The following is a 21,263-nucleotide window of genomic DNA, read 5'->3' on the forward strand; positions in this document are numbered from 1 at the left end:
ATAGAATATGTGCCGCCCTACATAGCTGATCTATAAAATAAGGAAACACACAAATAACAAGAGTCCTAGCGCCTTGATATGACCCACATAACCAATTTATAGTTCCTACAAGCTAAAACCCTAAAATACAAATAACATGGAACCCTTTGTCCTTTCTTAATTTATGGGAAACTGGGCGGCCCCAGCTGTGTACAGTAATTCACATCTCTTGGTGTGAACTGTGTAAACGGCGTTTAGTCAGTGGGGCAGAAGTGCCAAGCAAAGTGCTAAAATGTGGGCATTGATACATCCAGGGCCAGGTCTCACCGGTGCTGAGCACCAGCAGGTTTTTAAAGGGGGTCTCGAAACGGGTCTCTATCGGGCTCTGTTTTGTGCCCTGGCACAGGCGGTCCATTTTTTCCCAGACTGCAGTGACGGGAGGCACACGATGTGTGGGTGCTTATCACACTGCTCACTTCTCACTAGTGGAAAAGTTACGGCACGACGTCATGCCAGGTGAGAGTTGTAGGGGAAGGGAAATTAGTTTAAGAGAGTAATTTTCCCTCTGGATTTCACTTCTCATTTTGAAACTCAGGAGCAGCAACATTGTCGTGGTGTCACCAGGGCTTTAAGTGGAAGCTTTTTCAATATTACATACAAGCCATAGTTGGTGCTTATTTATCTTATGCAACTAACAACCATTGACAAAGCCACTTGTTGTAGGTATGATGTTACTTGTTGTATCATATATCTGGATGCAGATGCAATGATATAAACAGCAAAATATAAGCCAGGCAGCACACAATGCTAAGCACAGATTTTTAGCCTACTTGTTTTTAAGCCACACCCTAATTACATTGGCCACGGCCCTTTGAGAGACCCCCCAGCTTTACCATTCCACTTAAAGCCCTGGATACATCTAACCTTCGTCCTAGGCTACTGTGAATCAAAAACACAATCTCAAAAACACTGCACCTAAAATGAGGCATTGGCTAGTGATTTAAGGCATAACTTGGACCAGTACCCTGTGTTAAAGTGCATAGAGAATGAAAAGTGGTCAGTGGGACGCCTTAATTATTATCTGGTGCTGGTACACACTCAAAGCCACATTCTGGGCTTGCGCACTTACGCAGTCATTATAGGGGGGATCCTAAGGGAAGACCCTTTGGGCTTATACTTTGCAAGAAAGACCCAGAAGATGTTCAGTCGTAGAATGTATCCGGGGGGAAGGCAGATGGGGAGAGCAATGGGACCTACAAGTGGACAGGAGGTTTTTAGAGGGAAATGGGATGGGTCAATTGCTCAATCCCTTCATCAGTCAAGTCTGGAGACCTGGAAAAGACATTGAAGGATTTGAAAGTCTCGAGGTGCAGATTTTTTCTGCAAGAAGGTTTTACAAACAGTTTCAGAAGTCCTTAAAAGGATACTGGGGAGTTTTGCAGTAAAAAGAACAGAAATCAGTTTGGGAAATGGCAGTTATGCTAAATGGAGAATTTAAGAAAGATCATCAAGGTAAGATCGCCGACCACTTTAGAGGTCTGTAACGAGAGTTATCGATGTATCCTACTTCTAGGACTTGGCACCAAGGAAGATTTGGCAAAGTTTAACATGATTCACCAGTAGTCCAGTGATTTCAATGGCCACCATTTGTTGTAGGAATACTGAACAGTGGTGTATAAACAGGGCCGGCTTTAGTGCAGATAGCGGCCGGTGTGACAATCATTTTTGGCGCCCCCACCCCATGACCTGCTCCTCGGATTCTCTCACTACGACCGGTCAAAAGTGCCCCTCATCTCTCCAATCATACACAGAGCATCCCCTGAGGTCAGTGCCCCCTTCCACAGGTCAGCGCCCAGTTCAGCTGCACCAGCTGCATTGCCCTAAAGCCGGCCCTGCCTATAAATGATGTATAACTTGAATAATGTTCTGTCCCTCTAGAGTCAGTGATCCCAGGAGTGGGATGAACCAGGGAGCGAAGTTCAGATCACTGCAGAGAACACGAAGTTGCTAGAAAAGAGTGAAAACCCAAGAAGCTACATGGCCATCCTAAAAAAAAAGAAAATGTGTCTGGTAAGATCCTGGGCTTAGCATAAACACAGTTTGAAAGTGGTAAGAGGGAGATTTTGAGACAAAAAATCTGGGGGATTTGGATCACATTGAAGCAGAGATGGTTTTAGGCTGAAGATAACTAAAAGAAAGCTTGAAAAAGCAGGAGTTTCACTCCTGAACCGAGTCTGTTGGCATCTATGTCATTGGCAGTCCCCAGGCAACATAGAAGTTTTCATGGAGACAATGATTTGTTGTAGGATGGTCAAGAAAGTTGGGCCGATTCATCTTTGCCCCAAGAGTTATGGGAAGAGACTTCAAGATGCTTTATAAGAACCAATTCACCAGAAATGCTAAAAGCACCAGACAGGGCACTAAATACAAGATGCGATTCTTAAGTTGTCATAAAGTGGTGTGCATTAGGTTGACCTGACTGATTCAAGGACACAGTTCATTAAACCACAAGTATCTTAGCATCATATTCTGGATTAACGTCTTTCACATTTTGAACAAGCACAGTGCCAGGCATCCTCACTGCCAGACTTATAAGGCGTTTATCTTTTAATTGTCTACGGAAGAGAATCAATTTCAGTACAAGGTGTTGATTTGAGGGGTCAGTTCACCTTTTTGCCAGTGGTCATGGCTTCCATAGGGAGCCACTGGATAGGCTATTGAGAGCCTGGATTCTGCTTCCCTCAGTGAATGCGTTCAGAATCCAGGGTCAAAGTCAAGGATGTACATTGTGACATAGCAATAGTGTACTGGGCTCTGAAGCATAAGTCAAGCGGAAAACCCCCCAAATAAAACCACCCCATCCTCTGGATGGGTAGTAAAAGGCTGCCATCATTGAGTGTTGTGGGCCACTCACATCCCTGGATCTAGATGCCACCGTCCACCCCTCTGACAACCAGTGGGAAGAATTCGATATTTTCATCTCAAATTCATTATACCCCCCTCCCCCCAAACACACACAGACATCCTAGGTGCACAAAGAAGATGGCAGACAGAGAGGCTCATGCATCTGTGAAATTTCCTAAATGCAAACACACCAACAAAGATGGAAAGTGTTCAAGTAACTCTCATTGCCAAGGCAACTCCCCCAACATACCTGGTGGGTAGGCGCTGTTCATCAGCGGGGTGCCAGAACCTGGGCCTTGAGGCACTTTCTCGTTACTCATTCCACGCGACGTTCAACTACAAATAAAACATACAGTGATTAACATAAGTATTTGTAAAGCGCACGTTCACCCGTAGGCATCTTGGCGCTGAATAACAGATGTTTATTGTTATCCAACATACTCATTTTATCAACCTCAGATGGATGAAAGGCTGAGCTGACTCGCCAGGATTTTAACCTGTGACCATGAGGTCGAACACAGGTCCCTGCAGTGGATGCATTAGTCCACTACGCCACCAGTGAGCCACCAGTCCCAGCTATTTTAGCGGATACTTTTACATTTATTATTGTTTCAAAAATTGCAAATGCCTGGATTTTTCGACCCATACACTTGCATCATGGATAATTTCATGGAAGAGTAAATTTCATGATAAATATGTAGAATACATGTGCAATTATGGTCATTTTTATAGGTTTCTGTTTATGGCGTCAGTGATCGTAGAAGTAGGCATTTAAAATAATGTATTTTGGAAAAGTGTGCTAATAAACATATAGTCCACATTTCTTACCATGGTGGAATGTCGGTATTCATGACATGATCATATTAGCTTGAGACTCGCAGTTGTTAAAAACAAATGGTAGGGGCGTGGCTAAGATGGCGTCGGAGTAAGACGCACTTTTGGGTCCCTCCGGCGCCTTCCCTGCTTAGCTTTGTACAGCGGGGTTCGTGGGGTGCTGATCTGCCCCCGAGGACTGGCGGAGGCTGCTGGCACTTTGCAGATCGATCAGACACTGCCGGTGAAGCTGCGGGCGTCCCGCATTGACCGGTGACGGAGGGGTGCGTTCCGGGCCGGCAAGCCTTGGCCTTGCGTGGGAGGTGACCGGCTCCTGGCGCGGCGGCGCCCGACCCTGACGGTGCGTGGCACTGCGGCTCGCGGGGCCTCCCGACATCACCGGTGCCAGCTGATTCCCCGACGTCCCGCCAGAGGTGAGAGGGGGTCCGGGGGTGCCCTGCTGCGGCCGAGGGAACTGCACCGGAGCATCCGGCCGGCGGCGGGAGGGGCGCAGCTCGGCCCCCTGGCGGAGCGAGGACAAGGCAAAGGCGGCCATCAGCAGAGCACACCGGAGGAGGAGGGGGACGGCCCGGTAGTGTGCGGGTGCATCCAGGGCGGCCCGGCCCTTTGAACTCCGCGAAGCACGGCTGGGGGCGAGGAGGAAGGCACTGGCCTGAGGAGCGCAGGCAGAGAGTGGGACAGAGCTGGTTCTGGTGCTAGTGCGACGGGGAGCCCGGCACTGGGGAGATCGCGGCGACCCCGGGGCACCCTGAACAGGTCAACGGCAGGCTGGGGCTGTGCAGAGGCATTAGAGGATCAGCAGCAGGGGACGCCGGGAGTATAACAATGGCGGCTCTCCTTGCTGAGTGAGTGTGCTCTTTTAGCTGAGGGCAGCCATCACGCCTGGAAGGTTTGCGGGGACACCCTGCGGAGCCGGGGACTCTGGGCTGGGGGCCCCCGTTCTGCATACCCTGCTGTATTGACTTGCCAGTGACAGGGGGTACGAAGCTGGCTAGCTGGAAGACAGAGGCGGGAAACTACAGTGACGCCATTTTGGCCGGGCGGCCACCGTCTGCTGTGTGCATGGGCTGGGACAGGCGGGCCTGAGGTGGCACATCCCATCCATCGGAGATTTGAGCTGGACGTCTTGGGACGCCCTACCTGGCATAGGGCACCACCTTTATATCTCAGCTGCCGGGCCTCGAGGAGCTGGGGTTCCCCCTCGCCTGCTGGAGTGTTTTAGTCCCGGAAGTGCTTGTTGTGGAGGATCACCAGGGGGGAGAATTCGGCAGGGTCCCCAAGCGGAGACGGAGAGGCCATACTTCTGGTCGCACGGAGGATCGTGGGGCGCGGAGCGGCCGGCTGGCCCGGGGAGCCCACGGGGGCGGCCTATCCGTTGCCCTTGAGGAGGAGGAGGCCATCTTGATCTTGCACCGCACCCGGACCTTCACGATGTCCAACGCCTGCGTAAGGGGAGGCAGGGGAAGGACGGAACCTCTTAACCATCACAGCAGCCGGCGTCACCTGGGGCCAGTGGGTCATCTAGGCAATCGGACGATGAGGCCCCCGCCACCAAAGCCTTTATGACTGAGCTTTTCGCATCTATCAAAGAGGATATCTCTGAACTCCGTGCCCAGTTGGCGTCGGACCTCCGGGAGGTCCGGAGAGATGTAGATGGCATTGGAGAAAGGGTGGCGACCCTGGAGGACTGCGATCTGAGTGTGGCGAACGACGTGCACCAACTGCAGCAAGACATCCTCCGCCTCACCGAACAGAACATGGACTTACAGTCCCACACGGAGGATTTGGAGAACCGCTCCCGGCGGAACAATATACGTATTAGAGCGGTCCCATGGGACGGAGAGGCGGGGGATTTGCGTGGCTATGTTCAGGCCTTGCTCTTACAGGTCTTGGATGAAGAGGATGTACAGGAAATAAGAATGGACAGGGTGCATAGAGTCGGCTTGCCCAGGAGAGGAGGGGGTCCCCCGCCGGACATCCTGGTCTGTGTGCATGACTTTCAGGTGAAGGAGCGCATCCTGAGGAAGGCCAGAACCATCCCTTCCCTGCAATTTCGGGACCATCGTCCACAGCTTTTTCAGGACTTGGCGGCGACGACTCTCCAGAAGAGGAGGGAGTTCAAGCCTGTGGCCAACTTCCTACGGGAGCACAATATTTCCTATTCCTGGGGGCACCCCTTCCGTATCATATTCCGATGGCAGAACCGGCTGGAGCAGATTCGCTCCCTTCAGGTAGCAAAGGATCTACTGGGCCTGGAGAATGCTCCCCCATCCCGGGAGTCCCGCACCTCACCATCGAGACGACGCCGTCGTTCTTCATCATGGCACAGAGTTGGTCCGTCGCCGGAGCGGCAGAGGCCGGACAGCGCAGCTAGCTTGCAGGAGAGGGGAGCGGCGGTGGCTTCAGTAGCCTCCGCAACGTTGGCAGCATCGCAACAAAGCTCGGGGGCGGCGTGATCCCCCGACCCTATGGAAAATCGGCGCCGGAGGGACTCAGGCCCTAAGGTCCTAGGGGTACGATTGTACTTTTGGAGAAGACACCCCGGACCGAGGCCCTGGGGGTCGCTAGGCTGGCGCCCCCGTCCCGATTCCAGTCCAGGAGGGGACTTTCGAACTATGGTCTCCTGGAACTGTTGGGTACACTGTTCAGGTTCAGAGTTTTGACTTATTCTTTGCTTTCCATGTTGTGGGATATGTTGGGGGGGGGCAGAGGGGGAGGGGGCAGGGGGGGAGGTCCATGGTGGTGAGGAATGTGCTGTGTGGTGGGTATGGCTGAGAGACGTGATGATGGTTTGGAGGTACGGGGAGGGGGGGATATGTCTAAGGCTTAAGGCGACCTGTTGTCCGGATTGTGGCGTGGGGAGGGGGGAGGCGAGTAGTCTCTTGGCGCTATATGGGGAGGGAGCAAGTGGGCCTCTCGGGGGAGGGCATCATGTGCTGGTCTTCGCGGGCACTGGGGTGATTTTCTGTTATGCCGGTTAGCATAGGGACCTGGAACGTTAAAGGCCTTAATTCACCGCAGAAACGACAGAAAGTGTGGAAATATGTGGTTGATCATCAGTTGGATGTTGTGGGCCTCCAGGAGACTCATTTAGCACGTAAAGACGAGATGCGTCTTAGGCATAAAGCTTACCCTCTTATTTACAGGTCCTCTGCCAATACGAAGCATAGAGGGGTAGCTCTCCTCTTCCGCTCTACGCTGCACTTTCAACCTGTGGAGGTGCGTCATGACAAGGAGGGCCGGTGGTTGATGGTGAAAGGGGTTGTGCAGGGACGATTGTGTTCTTTTGTGGTGGTGTATCTCCCCAATGCCGGCCAAAACAAATTCTTACAGGACTTGCTGCAGAAGGTGGGGGATTTTGCTGAGGGGCAACTGTTCCTTATGGGGGATTTTAATTTGGTATGGGATGCGGCTGTGGATAGCACTAGACCACATAGGGCTGACACAGGTATTTTTTCGAGCGCAACGCAACAACTGGTGGGGGATCTGGGGCTGGTTGATGGATGGCGATTTTATCACCCTAATTCCCGGGATTACACATTCTTTTCCCATGTTCACCACTCCTACTCCCGATTGGATTACGTTTTCCTTGGTCAGGCCCTTAGGGGAGATGTCCTGGATTCCGTTATCCTCCCGCTCTCGGTCTCCGACCACAGCTTGCTGGTGCTCACCCTTCGATGGACGCCTTCTGGCAACGGACAGCGGAAATGGTACTTCCCCGCATCGGTAGTCCGGGATGAGGCGTCGAATAAGGCTTTGCGAGTAGCTATCAGGGAGTTTTTTGACCTAAACCCCACTACAGATACTTCGGTAGCCAATACTTGGGACGCTTTTAAGGCATCCATCAGGGGTACGTGTATAGGCCTCAATTCCAACCTCAACAAGTTGCGGCGGAAAGATCGGGAGGACTTGGAAGCCGAGCTGGCCAAACTCGAACAGGCGCATAAGCTCAATCCCTCGAGGGCGACCCTACGACCGCTTATGGCGGTTCGAGGGAAACTAAGAGCACATTACAATAACAGGGCTGAACTCACGATGCTGAGGCTGGGACGTCAATCCTACTCCTCGGGGAACAAGGTGGGTAGACACCTAGCGCGCCAGCTGCGTGACAGGAGGGAGCGCGAATATATCGGAGGGATTGAGGACGACGCTGGCGTGCTGCAGCATAGGGACGAATTGAAGGCGGGCGCCTTTGGCCGCTTTTATGCGGACTTTTATGCTGGGGACGGTCTCGACTCGGAAGCTCAAAGGGAGTACCTGCGGCGCCTGCCGCTTCCTCAGGTCTCGAGGGAGTGGAATGACCTGCTGGGGGCCCCGATTATCGGGGAGGAGGTCCTCGAGGTCATCAAAAATCTGAAATTACACAAAGCTCCTGGGCCAGATGGATATACAGCCATCTTTTACAAGACGTTCGCTTCCGAACTCTGCGATTTTCTAGTAGCGCTCTTTAATGACATGGCCGCCTCTGGAGCCTCGGCCGGTTCTCTAGCAGAGGCAGTAATTACGGTTCTGCCGAAACCGGGGAAGGATCTGGCCCGGTGCGCTTCCTATCGCCCAATAGCGCTACTTAATATAGACGCTAAGCTATATTCAGCGATTATAGCACGCAGATTGCAAGATCTGATGCCGGCAATTATCCATCCTGACCAGTCCGGATTCATCAAAGGTCGCCAGACTCACGATAATACGCGAAGGGTGGTGCATCTTATTGAAAAGGCAGAGAGGTTCCGCATCCCGGCGGTCCTGGTGGGTCTGGACGCCGAAAAGGCCTTCGACCGCGTGGACTGGGGCTTCCTGTTTAACACCCTGGCGGCTTTTGGTTTTTCGGACAAATTTATCACTATGGTAAGGGCCAACTTTTACTGTCCCAGGTCGCGGGTGATGGTGAATGGACATCTGTCGGCGGCCTTTCCACACTCTAGGGGTACCAGGCAGGGTTGCCCTCTTTCACCCCTCTTGTTTGCTCTGAGCATCGAACCATTAGCATTGGCGGTACGTGAACACGAGGGGATCCGGGGAATCCCATTCACGGGGGAACAACATAAAATCACGCTATTCGCGGACGACATTTTGTTCTCAGTGGTGGACCCGGAACGCTCGTTGCCTTGCATAAGGGAGGCCCTGTTGCAGTTTGAGGCTGTGGCTGGCTTCAAGGTCAACTATAGTAAGTCGCATATCTTGAATCTCACCCTACCGCAGGCGGAGGTGGAACGGGTCCGTCTCTTGACGCCTTTGGCGTGGGCGGCTAATTCGCTGGTCTACTTGGGGGTCCATTTGACTCCAACGGTGGGCAAACTGTTCTTGGCCAACTTCCCCCCCCTCTTCGCAAAAACAAGAGCTGAATTGGATATATGGAAACCAAAATTCCTGTCTTGGATGGGTAGAATCCATTCCGTTAAGATGGTCCTCCTTCCCAAATATCTATATTTATTTCAGGCGTTGCCCATATCGTTGGATAGCGACTTCTTTCGACGCCTTAGGACTCAGATATTGCGATTTATATGGCAGGGGGACGGGCTCGTCTCTCCTTCATGGTCTTGCGTCGATCGAGGTCTGAGGGTGGAGTGGGTCTGCCGGACCTGCAGCTATATTATAAGGCGGCGCAATTGAGGGTGTTAGTGGAATGGTCACAGCAAACATCAGACAAGCACTGGCTCCATATGGACCAGAGCGTGTCTGGCAGGTCGGTGTGGGATCTTGCATGGAAACCGAAGAGAGATCGCCCTCTTAATGCTTACATCAGCACTCCCACGGGAACGACATTGAAGGTATGGGACTCGCTCGCCTCGGATGAGCGGTGGACTACCTTTCCCTCGCCCTTTACTCTCATACATTTTAACCCAGCCTTTTCTCCGGCGCTCAGAGAAGGAGCCTTTGATGCTTGGAGGGTAGGTGGTTGTAGAGCCCTGACCCATTTGTTTCATGGACAAGATCCTCTCTCCTTCACCAATTGTATGAGAGACTATGGGATCCCCCAGACTGAACGGTATCACCACGTGCAGTTGCTCCACTGGGCCACGTCCCCTGGGATATTGGAAGCGGCTACCAGACCCCCATCGACGTTCGAAGCTTTCATACTACGGACGTCCACTATGAAGGGGACTATCTCCTTCTTGTACCAGCTTTTGCTTCAGTCGGCTGTGGCACCTAGACCTCGTTATATGGCCCAATGGGAAGAGATGGTGGGGAGAGACATCTCGGATACCGAGTGGTCTGCGTTGTGGCGAGATCTAGCGGCGTTTAATCACTCACTGCATCTGCGAGAGGCACACCTTAAGACACTTATGCTGTGGTACCTCTGCCCGGCGAGGCTCCATCGCATTTACCCGGCCACGTCCGACAGATGCTGGAGGGGCTGCGGGCTCCTTGGTGACTTCCGCCATATATGGTGGGACTGCCCAGTGATTCGGCCTTACTGGGAGGAAATCCTCTCGCATATCAAAGACATCCTTCACTACCCAGTGGAAAATTCCATTGAATCTGTCCTGTTGGGCCTGCGGGAACCCGGTCTGGAATATCAGACCCGGGCAGACAAGAAGATCCTGTGGCTATGCCTAGGGGCAGCCAAGCTCACGTTGGCTGCCGCTTGGAAGCAGAAGGGGGCGCCAGCAATTTCCCTGTGGCACGCACGGCTGTGGAGGCTATTGAGTATGGAGAGACTGGCGGACATCTACCTGGGCAACTTTAAGAACTTTCAATTCCAGTGGGGACCATTGGTAGCCTTTCTGTCTAAGGGATTGCCCTCAGCTGTCTGCCCGGCGTCCGTAAGGTCGCTACATCTCTTTCAAGTTTAGCGTGAGTGAGGGATTGACTGTTGGAGTGTATGGCATCGCCACCATGGGGAGGAAGGGGGCGGGGTGGGAGGATGGGGGTGTTTTCTCTTGTTATGTTTCTGGTTTATGGGCCTTCTGGGGTGCATGTGGAAGATTGTTCTCTACTCTGGCTACTCAGGAGCTCCAGCCTGCATGTCATTGAGTGCCTTTCCTCTCGCGACTTCTTCACAGAGCTCATCGGGCTGCGGATCGCAGAACATTGTGCTGGCTGATATCGGTCTGGGCTTGACATCCTGCTGTTACTGTGTGATAGCAATACTGCAGATTTATACAATGTACCTCCTATGCGGGGAATGAGTGGCACCTCGGGGGTCCTTACCTTGTTTATTACAATGTTTGACTCAAACTGAAAATAAAAATGTTATTAAAAAAAAAAAAAAATGGTGAGGAAAAATAACTTGGCACATGTTCACTAGGCCTGTTTTATCAAACTGCACTGATTTTACCCACAGGGCTATATCTACGGTTAAACATCTTTGTTCATAACCTTAGCACATTAAAAAAACAGCCTTATAAACCATGCACTTAAAACAATGAGTTTAATATGTTATTAATAAGCATTAATGAGGGAAGAAAGCAGAATATGCGCCCACTCAAGGCTGGGAAACGGCCACTACAACGCGGCAGTTTCCACGAATACATTAACCACGCATACATTACAACGCATGCGTGGTTACCACGAAAGCCTTTACCACGCATACCTTTCCTACAAGGTATATAGTAAAGGCATATGTGGTAAAGGTTCAAATTAAAAAAGGGGGCTTGGGGTGTCTCCCCCCCAAAAAAAACTTCACCTGAAATCACGTCAGAATGTGCAGGCAATCGGCGTTGTTTAAGAGGAAACGGAAAGAAACTTCTGCCTCCTCTTAACGATGTACGACGTCACCACGGAAAAATACGAGGAAAAGGTTATGCGTTGAACTACCATTCCGTTGCAACGCATGCGTGGTAAAGGCATGCGTTGCAACGGAATGCGTTGTAAGAACATACAACCCTCAAGGCTCAACTTATTCTGTGTTTTGGCACAATCTACATCCATTAGCGGGAATACATTGAATATTTCCCATAATACAGCAGGATATATTTTGCGTTAGAAGAAGTATTTTTCGATTGTTAATACCTTTCCCTTTTTGACAAATCTGCACAAAATATGCCAAAGAAAGAGAAAAGGAAAGGCAATGTTCGTGGATCCAAATTAGTTTTCAGAACATTTCCTAATGACTGATCAAGGAGAGGGAAAGGTAGAAAAGTTGTGTTTCCAGGTTTTATGCTTTGATCATATCCCAAGATGGGAAGATAAGTCCTCCTGCTGCCAGATTTGGTGCAGGAATTTGGACTTGTTTTCGTGCTCTTAATAGGGTATGTGTTAGGTAGTGTAAGTTGCATGTTTTAGATAGCATCCTTGACTGCAGAAGTCTATGATGCAACTGTGCCTTTTGATAGGGTGTATATTCTATGGAGGATGGTGACGTCCACGTTAGTTTTAGTGTGCTCGTGGGTAGCGGTACGGATCATGGACTGATTGTGCTGAGACACACTTGAGTTCTGGGTGCACACAATCACAGGGCAATCCTCACGAAGGTCTCAGTCTGCACCAAGCACAGAGCGTCGCTGAGACTCACTTGGATTCCAGGTGCACACGATTACAGGACGATCCTCACAAAGGTCTCAGGCTACACAAAGCACATGCACACAGCGTCGCTGAGACTCACTTGGGCTCCTGGTGCCCAGAATCACTGGGCAATTCTTATGAGGGTCTCAGGCTGCATAAAGCACACGCACACAGTGTCGCTGAGACACACCTGGAAACCTTTGTGTTCCTGAGTTTCCACAACAGGGAGACAGCCCTCCTCAGGCCCTTGGGGATAAGTTACTTCAGGACACAGCACACAGCAAAGTTCTTTCAAGCAGGGGACACAGCACACAACAAAGTCCCTTTAGCCTCTCCTTGGTTAAATCAGAAAACTGCAGGTCAGCTCCAGAACACACAGCAAGGGTCAGTATTTTCCTTCAGTCTCTTCAGCTGTTTTTTCCTTGGCAGAAGTTCCTCTTGAAGTAGATTCAATCCTTTACGGTCTTGAACAGTTCCAAACCAAAGTCCAGGGGTTTCAAGGGCTATACCCCTAAATGTCTTTGAAGTCTTTGTGTTCAAGGGGCACTGACCCCTGTCCAAACCAGTTCTGGGTGTTTTCCTGCAAGTGACACCTTCTTCCTTTGATAGTGGGGGTATGGATCCTAATTCATTCAGCAGGAGATGGGGCCATTGTTTTATGGCAGCAGCCCAGGCCTCTTCATCTCCAAGGGCTACTCCTCCCACCTACACTCCAGATACAGGTCTGCCTGTTGCTGTCTCACCTGGGTCAAGACATTCCCCAGAGCCTATCACATTCAAATCCAGACAGTCAATCCACAACCAGGCAAAGACACACAGAAATGTTAAAACACAAAAACCAAGCCACTTCTAAAAGAGTGGTTTCTAAACACACAATGCAAAAATCGCCTTCACAAAAAGATGTGTTATTAAATTGTGAGTTTGGGGACACTAAACTTCACCTCTCCATCTTAAGCCTATGGGAAGATAGGCTGGAAACATATTACACAGCCTCCCCATTCTGTCCTATAGGCAAGATGGCCTTTCAACAGTGAAAAACGAAATGGAGAGTTTTTCACTGTTAGAACATGGTACACACCTCAGTACATGCCCTACCTTTCACATACACTGCGCCATGCTCAGGGGGTACCTTGAACCTACCATAGAGATGTCTGATGTGCATAAAAAGGGATGGGTAGGGCCTGGCAAGTGGGTGCTCTTGTCAGGACAACATGGCAGTTTAACAAACTGTGCGCAGGCACTGTAGTGGCAAGCTTGAGTTCTCTCTTTAGGACTACTTGTGTGGGTGGCATAATAGGTGCTGCATGCCCACTAGTACCATTTATATTACTAGCCCTGGCACAATAGTGCACTTTACTAGGGACTTTACTAGTAAGGCAAACATACCAATCATGGACAACCAATTACCATTAAACTTTAAACAGGGAGCACTTGCACTTTGACACTGATCAGGAGTGGCAAGGTGCCCAAAGCATCTAAGTTGGCAACACCATGTCAGAAAAAATGTCTAGGGGGAAGGCAAAACGTTTAGGGAACTTTAGCCAAAAAGGGCCAAGTCCAACTCATGGTATACTGCACCACAACTTTATGTGTTACCCCGAGGATAGACATCTACAGTCTATCATGGGGGCACGCTTGGAGCTCCCTCCAGGTCATAGGACAGGTCGTGGACCTCATATTATTAAGAACAGGTTTAGTCCTCAACACTCACATTGGTTTAGCATGACAGCATGACCCCAAAAAATGTCAGGATACTAGTTTCACATGCTTTTGGACGCTCATTATATGGGTGCATGCCCATGTACCATGCAGGGGACCTTACTGTCCCAATAAGGGTGCATTGTTGCACCCCAAGAAATGCTGCTGAAGAAAACTCATTGCACCTGAACTGAATGGCCATGTGACACTGGTCAACAGCAGTGCTAATTCTTATATATGTAAATACAGAGTACTATTTGACCTTGGCTTTGTGCTGCCAACAGTGGTCTATAAAGAAGCTGTGCCAGTTCTGTGCTTCTCTTCTTTGTCACAGGAGAGAGATCAATGAGGGCAGACTGATGAGACAGCAGCTGTAAGCTAACGATGACAATTAGTAAAACAGCATAGAGATACTTTGTTGGTATGCTAGTAATGGGAAAACATTTTTGAGGAATGTTTATGCTTTAAAAAGTGGTAATATAGGTAACTTTTCTACAAAGAACTCTACTCTCCATGTCAGAAAGTTTCACCAATGGTTACAATGCTCCCACCTTCTTGAAACCCCCACCGCCATTCGATACTGCCTAAAAGCTTAATATTAACGACAGATGGACTGCCTGGATAGAGACATTTGAGGATTTAATTGATGTGATAAAAGAAGCAGATAAACAGGAAGATTATCAAGTATTTAAAGAATCATGCTGGTGAAAGTGTAAAAGAAACATAAAGAAAATGCTGCGAGCTGACAAAATTATATACAGTCAAATAAAGCAGCCTTGAATCTCAAAATCAATCCAATGCGAAATTGAGATTACGAAAGCTATATCTTCAGTCACGAACAACAGAAAGCTGGTGAGACCATAGACAAATTTGTTAAGAGACTGGATATGCTCAACTAACACTGTAAGGTTAGTGAGTTTAAAAATGGGGAATCTATACTCCTCAGAGTGATTGATGGATGCTTATGAGATTCGTTCGGATGACGAATGCTGAGAGAAACTCTTAGTCTGGAGTGAGTTCTTATGGCTGTCAGAGCTGAAGAGCATGCTGAATGACAAACGGAGAAGTTGAGAAGCGTGGCTCAATGGTTAGAGCGGCAGACCCTGATACAGAGGTCTGGCCCGGGACCAGGGTTCAATTCCCGCCTCAGCGGCTCTTGGACTCAATCTCCCCGGACCTGATAATTCTCGCCTCGGTGCCTAGTCTAATCATGGGTCCCACTCTGTGACTCTGGGCAATAGCTTGCTAAGGGCCATATGTATCAAGCAAATTAGCATTCGCAAAGGCCGAAATTTGCAGAATTTCGGCTTTTGCGAATGCTAATTTGCTAAATGGTATGTATGACACATTTTGGCAGCAAAATAAGGAATCGCAAAATTTGCTATTCCTTATTTTGCGATTGCACTTAAGGAATCGCAAATTGTGCGATTCCTTAAATGCAATGTATCAAAGGAAAATTAATTAAAAAATGCCCATAAGGATTCACAAATTACCACCAACTTCTAGTTGGAGGTAAGTTGCGAATTCATTTACAAAAGCTATTTATTTAAAATCCAAAGGTGCCATATGATGCTCATACATGCCCTTAGGGCATGTATGGGGGCCATATGCCAACACATGTCATTTTCAGGGGTGCAGCAGGGTGTTCTTGTGACACCCCGCACCCTTGAAAATATTCCTAAATTGCGATTAGCAAATTGCTAATCGCAAATTTCCCCTTCATTCCTATGGGCCTTGCGGGGAATGAGATTTTGATATCTTTTCTGATCACTTAGATACTTATCTCATTCATCCAATTTGGATCGATTATTATCTGTCATTGAGTAAAAGGCAAACCCCGCATAGGTTAAATCAACCCCATAGACTGACGCAACTCTGAAGAACCACTTACGACTGATAAAGTTTAAAAAGTTTAATATAAAATCAGAATCAATTGCATATACAATCCTCTCAGGATAAGATTCAACAAATATACAGGAACTAAAAGGAACATAAATTCCCTAAAGAATCTAAGTCTACAAAAGAAAACGATTAAAATCAATTCCAGAATCAGCAAATTGAATAACATAGACACAAAGTGGATCCGTTGCGTCATCTACAAAAAAGAGAATAAACAAGTTAAATCTGTCCCTACTCTATGCTAGGTGACATCCCTACTTCGCAAGTTCTTTACCTAAAAAGGTGTCAGCAGTTTGACTTCCAAAGAAGTTCAAACTCTCTTAGCCTCCAATGGTAACTTATGTCGAGAAGCAGTACCCTCTCTGCCTACCCATCCGCTCTCTAAGGGTCCTCGGCCTACTGCTCCCTTGCGCTCTGCTGTTCTGCGCTCGCTCCTACCTCTCCTCCCCAGGGTGCTGTCCCTAAATACACAATCACAGTATGGGTGGAACGCCCCTTTGACGCCCACCACGTATACATTTCACGTGATCTCATTTCTGGGTTTTTCCATAGCTTCATATCTTCGCGTCGTCCGTTAAGTTGACCTTACTTCTTAGGCGCCATCTTCGTCTTCTTGCTGGTGACTTCATGACATTCCAGTTGACACTTTCAGAGCAAAGTCTATCACCTCAACAGAGCTCTATTCATTACCGTTGTGATTATAACCTCCTTTGGTCCTGTGAACGGTCACTTCTAAACAAGACCCCAAATTCCAAGCGTCTCTTATCTCACTTAGGCCATAAACTTCGTCCAGCATTGTCACTTTAAATTTAACAAGACCTTTGACTCTTGGCTCGCACGTTCAGATCAAAGCTATCCCCCGATTCCTGTGAGCCCACTAAATTACATGCAGCGGACTACACTCTTGCGAACCCTTGGTCAGTTAGGTTAAAATCACACATGACCACACTATTCTAACATTCCTACAAACTCTTCTACACGGTATAACTTTTAACACACATATATATAATCAAATTAGCAAACTATTGATTATAAGCGAATCCATGTTACATAAAAATACAACGTTACATTCTCGTTTCTTACACAGTGCTATATAGTCTGCACATTTCTTCACTTTACATTTCGCCGCTTTCTCCGTTTAATAGTTACATACGTACATTCTGTTCAGCACGTTCTACTGTTCTTAAGCATTTCTACACATTTCTATATTAGCCCACTACGTATACGGGCCTTTCTAATTCTAATGCATATTCTAGAGTAAATACAGATACATTTCCTATTACTCATGTTGCATCGGCTAACTTTATACTACAAATGCTAACTTCACATTATAGATTCTACGTTTACGTTATATGCTTGTAAATATGGTACATATATACTTTTCATTCAAATTGCGCTCTCTCAGTTCCCCCCTTTGATGACCTCTAGGGGTCATCACTAAATTCAATTTGAATGACACCTTACACAGAACTAGTTACAAGACTCCCTCTTTTTATCGTTTCGAGAGCTCTTAAACTTTTATACTGTTGATCTTGTAAAGCAGCTAATCTCCTTTCTTGCTCTCTCATGGACCTTTGTAACCGGTTTGTCCTATACCATTTGTACAGTTTCACTAACCCCAACAATATGATTATGCAAATCAATATTATTAAGACAGGTTTCAATATGTACCACACAACACTTTTACCAAGGTTGGCAAACCAACTTCCAACCTTTCCCACTCCATGACCTACTTTTTCCCAAACATTTATTTTTGTTAAATCTTCGATTTCTTGATGTATCTTTGTAATGTTCTGTATGACTTTCTCAAGTGGTTTTGAATTGTCTGGAATATAAGTACAACATTCCTGGACCTTCAAAGCCTTGCAGACTCCGCCTTCTTTTGCTAGCAGAACATCTAAAGCAAGACGGTTCTGAAGAACCATTGCCCTAATCGACTGCATCTCTCCTTCTACTAGCATCAATGACCTTGCAGTACTAGCAGACAATCTATCCACAACTGTAGCTAGTCCCCTGATCTTAACATCGTTAAGTATTAAACCTAAAAGAGGAAACATTGCTCCAAATATGTCTCCAACTACCTCAGCATTTCCTACTTCCCTTTTCGCTCATGTCGAAGCCTTTCCTTCTATGATCCCTAAATCCTTTGCATGATATATTTTGGGGAAGACAATTGCCAAATAACACGAACCATACCAATTGTCAGGCAGTTTTACATAGGCATTTCTTCCACATACAAAATATACATTAGGAATCGCTTGCATCCCTTTCATAAAATCTTTCGTATAGTACTCTAACCTAAAAGCATGTTCACAATTAACTTCACCTACAAAAACACTCTCATAATATGTCTTGCTTCGAGTTAAACATAACTTTCCTTTCTGCGTTCTATCCAAAGCTATTGGACCATTGCTACCTTTCTTTTTGTGTGCTTTTTCTTCTTCGGTCCAATCTGTTTTCCACTGTCCTGACATTTTTAGAATCTTCTGCCTTCTGTACCGGTCATCTACTTGTCCTATGAACTTTTTCTCAACCTCTGACACTTTGCAAGTCAGATTATTTCTGCGTGCATATGAAGTATCTAGTGTATCCCAAGGAAGAAAGAATTTTGCTAATCTATCTTCCTTTTTATATTAGTCCCACTTATTCATTTGTTTATAATTCGGGACTTCAGGCAGTACCGAATCATAATTTGAAAAGTAGTACTCGAATCCTTCTCTACCATAAAATATACTGAGCAATAAACTACATGTTATCCCATAAGTCAGTGGGAGATGATGATATCTGATGCCTTCATCTACAGAAGCCGGCAATTGCATGCAAACATAACAATCCTTGGCCTCCATGGCATCAATATACTCGTACAATAGCTTGGCATATGCGTTTGATCTAAAATTTCCCTGTGACTCGTCTACGTGTAACCTACGAGCTTCATCTGCCAGTAACGCCTTTTCACGGATTACATTGCTCTCCTCCTTCTTCCCAACAAGAGCAGGTTTCAAAGTCGTTACAGGCTTTACATCTGTTGTCTCCTTTACACTTGTATGTCCTACTATGTATGATATGGTAACTACTGTAATAATGAGAAAAATTACTACTGCTATTAGTCTACCTATTATGCATTTGGCTTTTCGGTTTGGGTTGCCATTCTCCATGTTATCAAACAGCGTAGCTCTTTCCTTTTCAGGTCTTTATTTGTTTTATTTGCTTTCTCGGTCTGTGAAGCGCTCTTAATCAACAAAAGTCTTTTTTCAACAATGTCTTTTTATCTTCAGCAACAGACAACCCTAACCCTTCTCCGTCCTCTAAATGTAATCCCTAATTTTATTCTTCTTTCCACTCGGCGCTAGGTTATCTTCTTCTTTATAGCTTAATTACAAAAGTCTTTATGCATCTACAATAATTCTCGTACCTGCAGCTCTAATAACATGTTCCAATAATTCTAAACGAATGACTTTTTATTCTTGAGCTGGTATTTGATGACCAAAAGTCGGAAACTCTAATCGATTTAGCACTAGGTCTTTGATCCGACTTAGGTAAAGGGGAATGGGAAGTGTGAAAGTCAGTAACCCCTCAGTCTCGATTCCAGGCGTCAACATCCATATCTCCACTGCCACAATTGGATCGAGATTGATCACCTGCACTTCTCTCACTCTCCCAGATCTCTGTCCCCAAGACATCTGCTAGATAAGTCCACTCAGGGGTGGCGTATCTTCGGCAGGGCACACGTACCCTTCTTGATCTTCTCGGACTCTCAGAGCCTGAGTCCGTGGCTTCTTCGTCTAGATCCGACTCTTCAGAGATCGGGACAAGGGTTCTCTCTGGATTTGCTCTCAAGCTTGGCCTTCTCCTTTTTTTCCGGCCAACTAGCTTCTCCATTCCTTGTCCTCCTGCTCCTTGTTCTTGGACTCGTCTCTTGATCACTTACAGTTTGTTCGGTATCTGACTCGAACTCCCAGCTACTTTCCTCTTCTGAGGCAACTTCGGTCTCACTGGTGTCCTGACCGTCATCAGCCTGTTCCGACACAGGCTCAGCCTCTTCGATCACCTCTACAGCTTGGCTTTCCCCCTCTGTGGCTTCTCCGCTTTCCGCTGGATTTTCATCCGAGAGAGGAGCTGTTTCTTCCAGAGGTGCGGGAACTCTTCGGGTGTGTGAGGCGTGTATCCAGTTGGGCAAGCCTCCACACTTTACTGCAGTGTTCGTAACTAGTATGACTTGGAATGGTCCACGCCAGCGCACGTCTAGACAGTTCTTCCTGACATGCTTCTTCACCAGGACCCAGTCCCCCGGACACAGGTCATGGCACAAGTCTTGTGCTGATGGAACCTCTGCAGCCTGGACCTGGAGGGACACAGAATGAATGGCATCAGATAGTCCCTTGCAGTAGTCCAAGATCAAATCGTCTGTGATGTTCAACAATGCTGCAGTTGGAACCGATGGCAATCTCATAGCTCTCCCCATTAGCACCTCGTGTGGAGAGAGACCTGTTCTTCTATCTGGTGTGCTACGTATGCTCATAAGAACCAATGGAAGTGCATCAGGCCAGCTCAGGGATGTCGATGAACAAACTTTGGCGAGTCTGGATTTAATTGTGCTGTTGATTTGCTCTACGATCCCCGAGGCTTCTGGTCGATAACTACAGTGGAGCTTTTGGTCTATACTCAAGGCTGAACATAGCATCTTCACTATTTCGCTGTTGAAATGAGTTCCTCTGTCCGATTCCAAAGAGGCTGGCACCCCAAACCTCGGTATCAGCTCTCTAAGCAACAATTTTGCTACTGTAAGTGTATCGCACCTACGTGTAGGGTAAGCTTCGACCCATCTGGAAAATATACAGACAATCACTAAGACGTATCTGAGTCCATTGCACTTAGGCATTTCAATAAAATCCAGCTGCATTCTATTGAAAGGCCCCCCAGACCTCCCTATGTGACTCAATGTGACTGGTGTTCTTTTTCCTACGTTTAGTTGCTGACAGATCGCACAACGCTGACATACTGCTTCTGCCGCTACTCTAAACTTCGGATTATACCACGTTTGTCTGAATACTCTCACCATGGCATCTCTACCTATGTGTGCTGGTCCATGCAATCTCCTTGCCATTGGACTAACAAGTTCGTTTGGTAAAACTGCTCTCCCATCTGCAGAAATCCAAAAATTCATTTCACTTTTGGTACATCCAGCTGTCTCCCATCCCTTTTTCTCAAAATCTGGTGCATTTTCCTGAACACACTTCAATTCGTCCCACGTATCTACAGTATCTAACAACATAGTCAACTCAGTTCTTTCTTGTATTCCCCCCACTTCTACATTGGTGTGAGAATACCCCTGTTCCGCACAATAACGTGCAACTTCATCTGCATATCGGTTTCCTTGTGACACAAAGTCTGTATTCTTTGTGTGCGCGGCGCATTTGACAACCGCTATGGCTGTTGGACCTTGTAACGCTTCTAACAATAATCTCACGAATTCTCCATTCCTAATAGGAGAACCCGAGGAGGTC

At 47.6% G+C, this 21,263-nt stretch overlaps 1 protein-coding gene across 1 annotated transcript in view; it reads right to left on the reverse strand.

The window, feature by feature from the left end:
* LOC147685343 (LITAF domain-containing protein-like) overlaps nt 1-21,263 on the reverse strand; it is a 334,366-nt gene that overhangs the window by 182,093 nt on the left and 131,010 nt on the right. Inside the window, exon 3 of the mRNA XM_086941274.1 lies at nt 3,134-3,219. Within this exon, the coding sequence (XP_086797400.1) occupies nt 3,134-3,203 (70 nt within the window). The 5' untranslated portion in view covers nt 3,204-3,219. The remainder of the gene's footprint in view (nt 1-3,133; nt 3,220-21,263) is intronic.

This window comes from Lissotriton vulgaris, chromosome 10 (assembly GCF_964263255.1).
Source record: "Lissotriton vulgaris chromosome 10, aLisVul1.2, whole genome shotgun sequence".
Lineage (NCBI taxonomy): Eukaryota > Metazoa > Chordata > Amphibia > Caudata > Salamandridae > Lissotriton > Lissotriton vulgaris.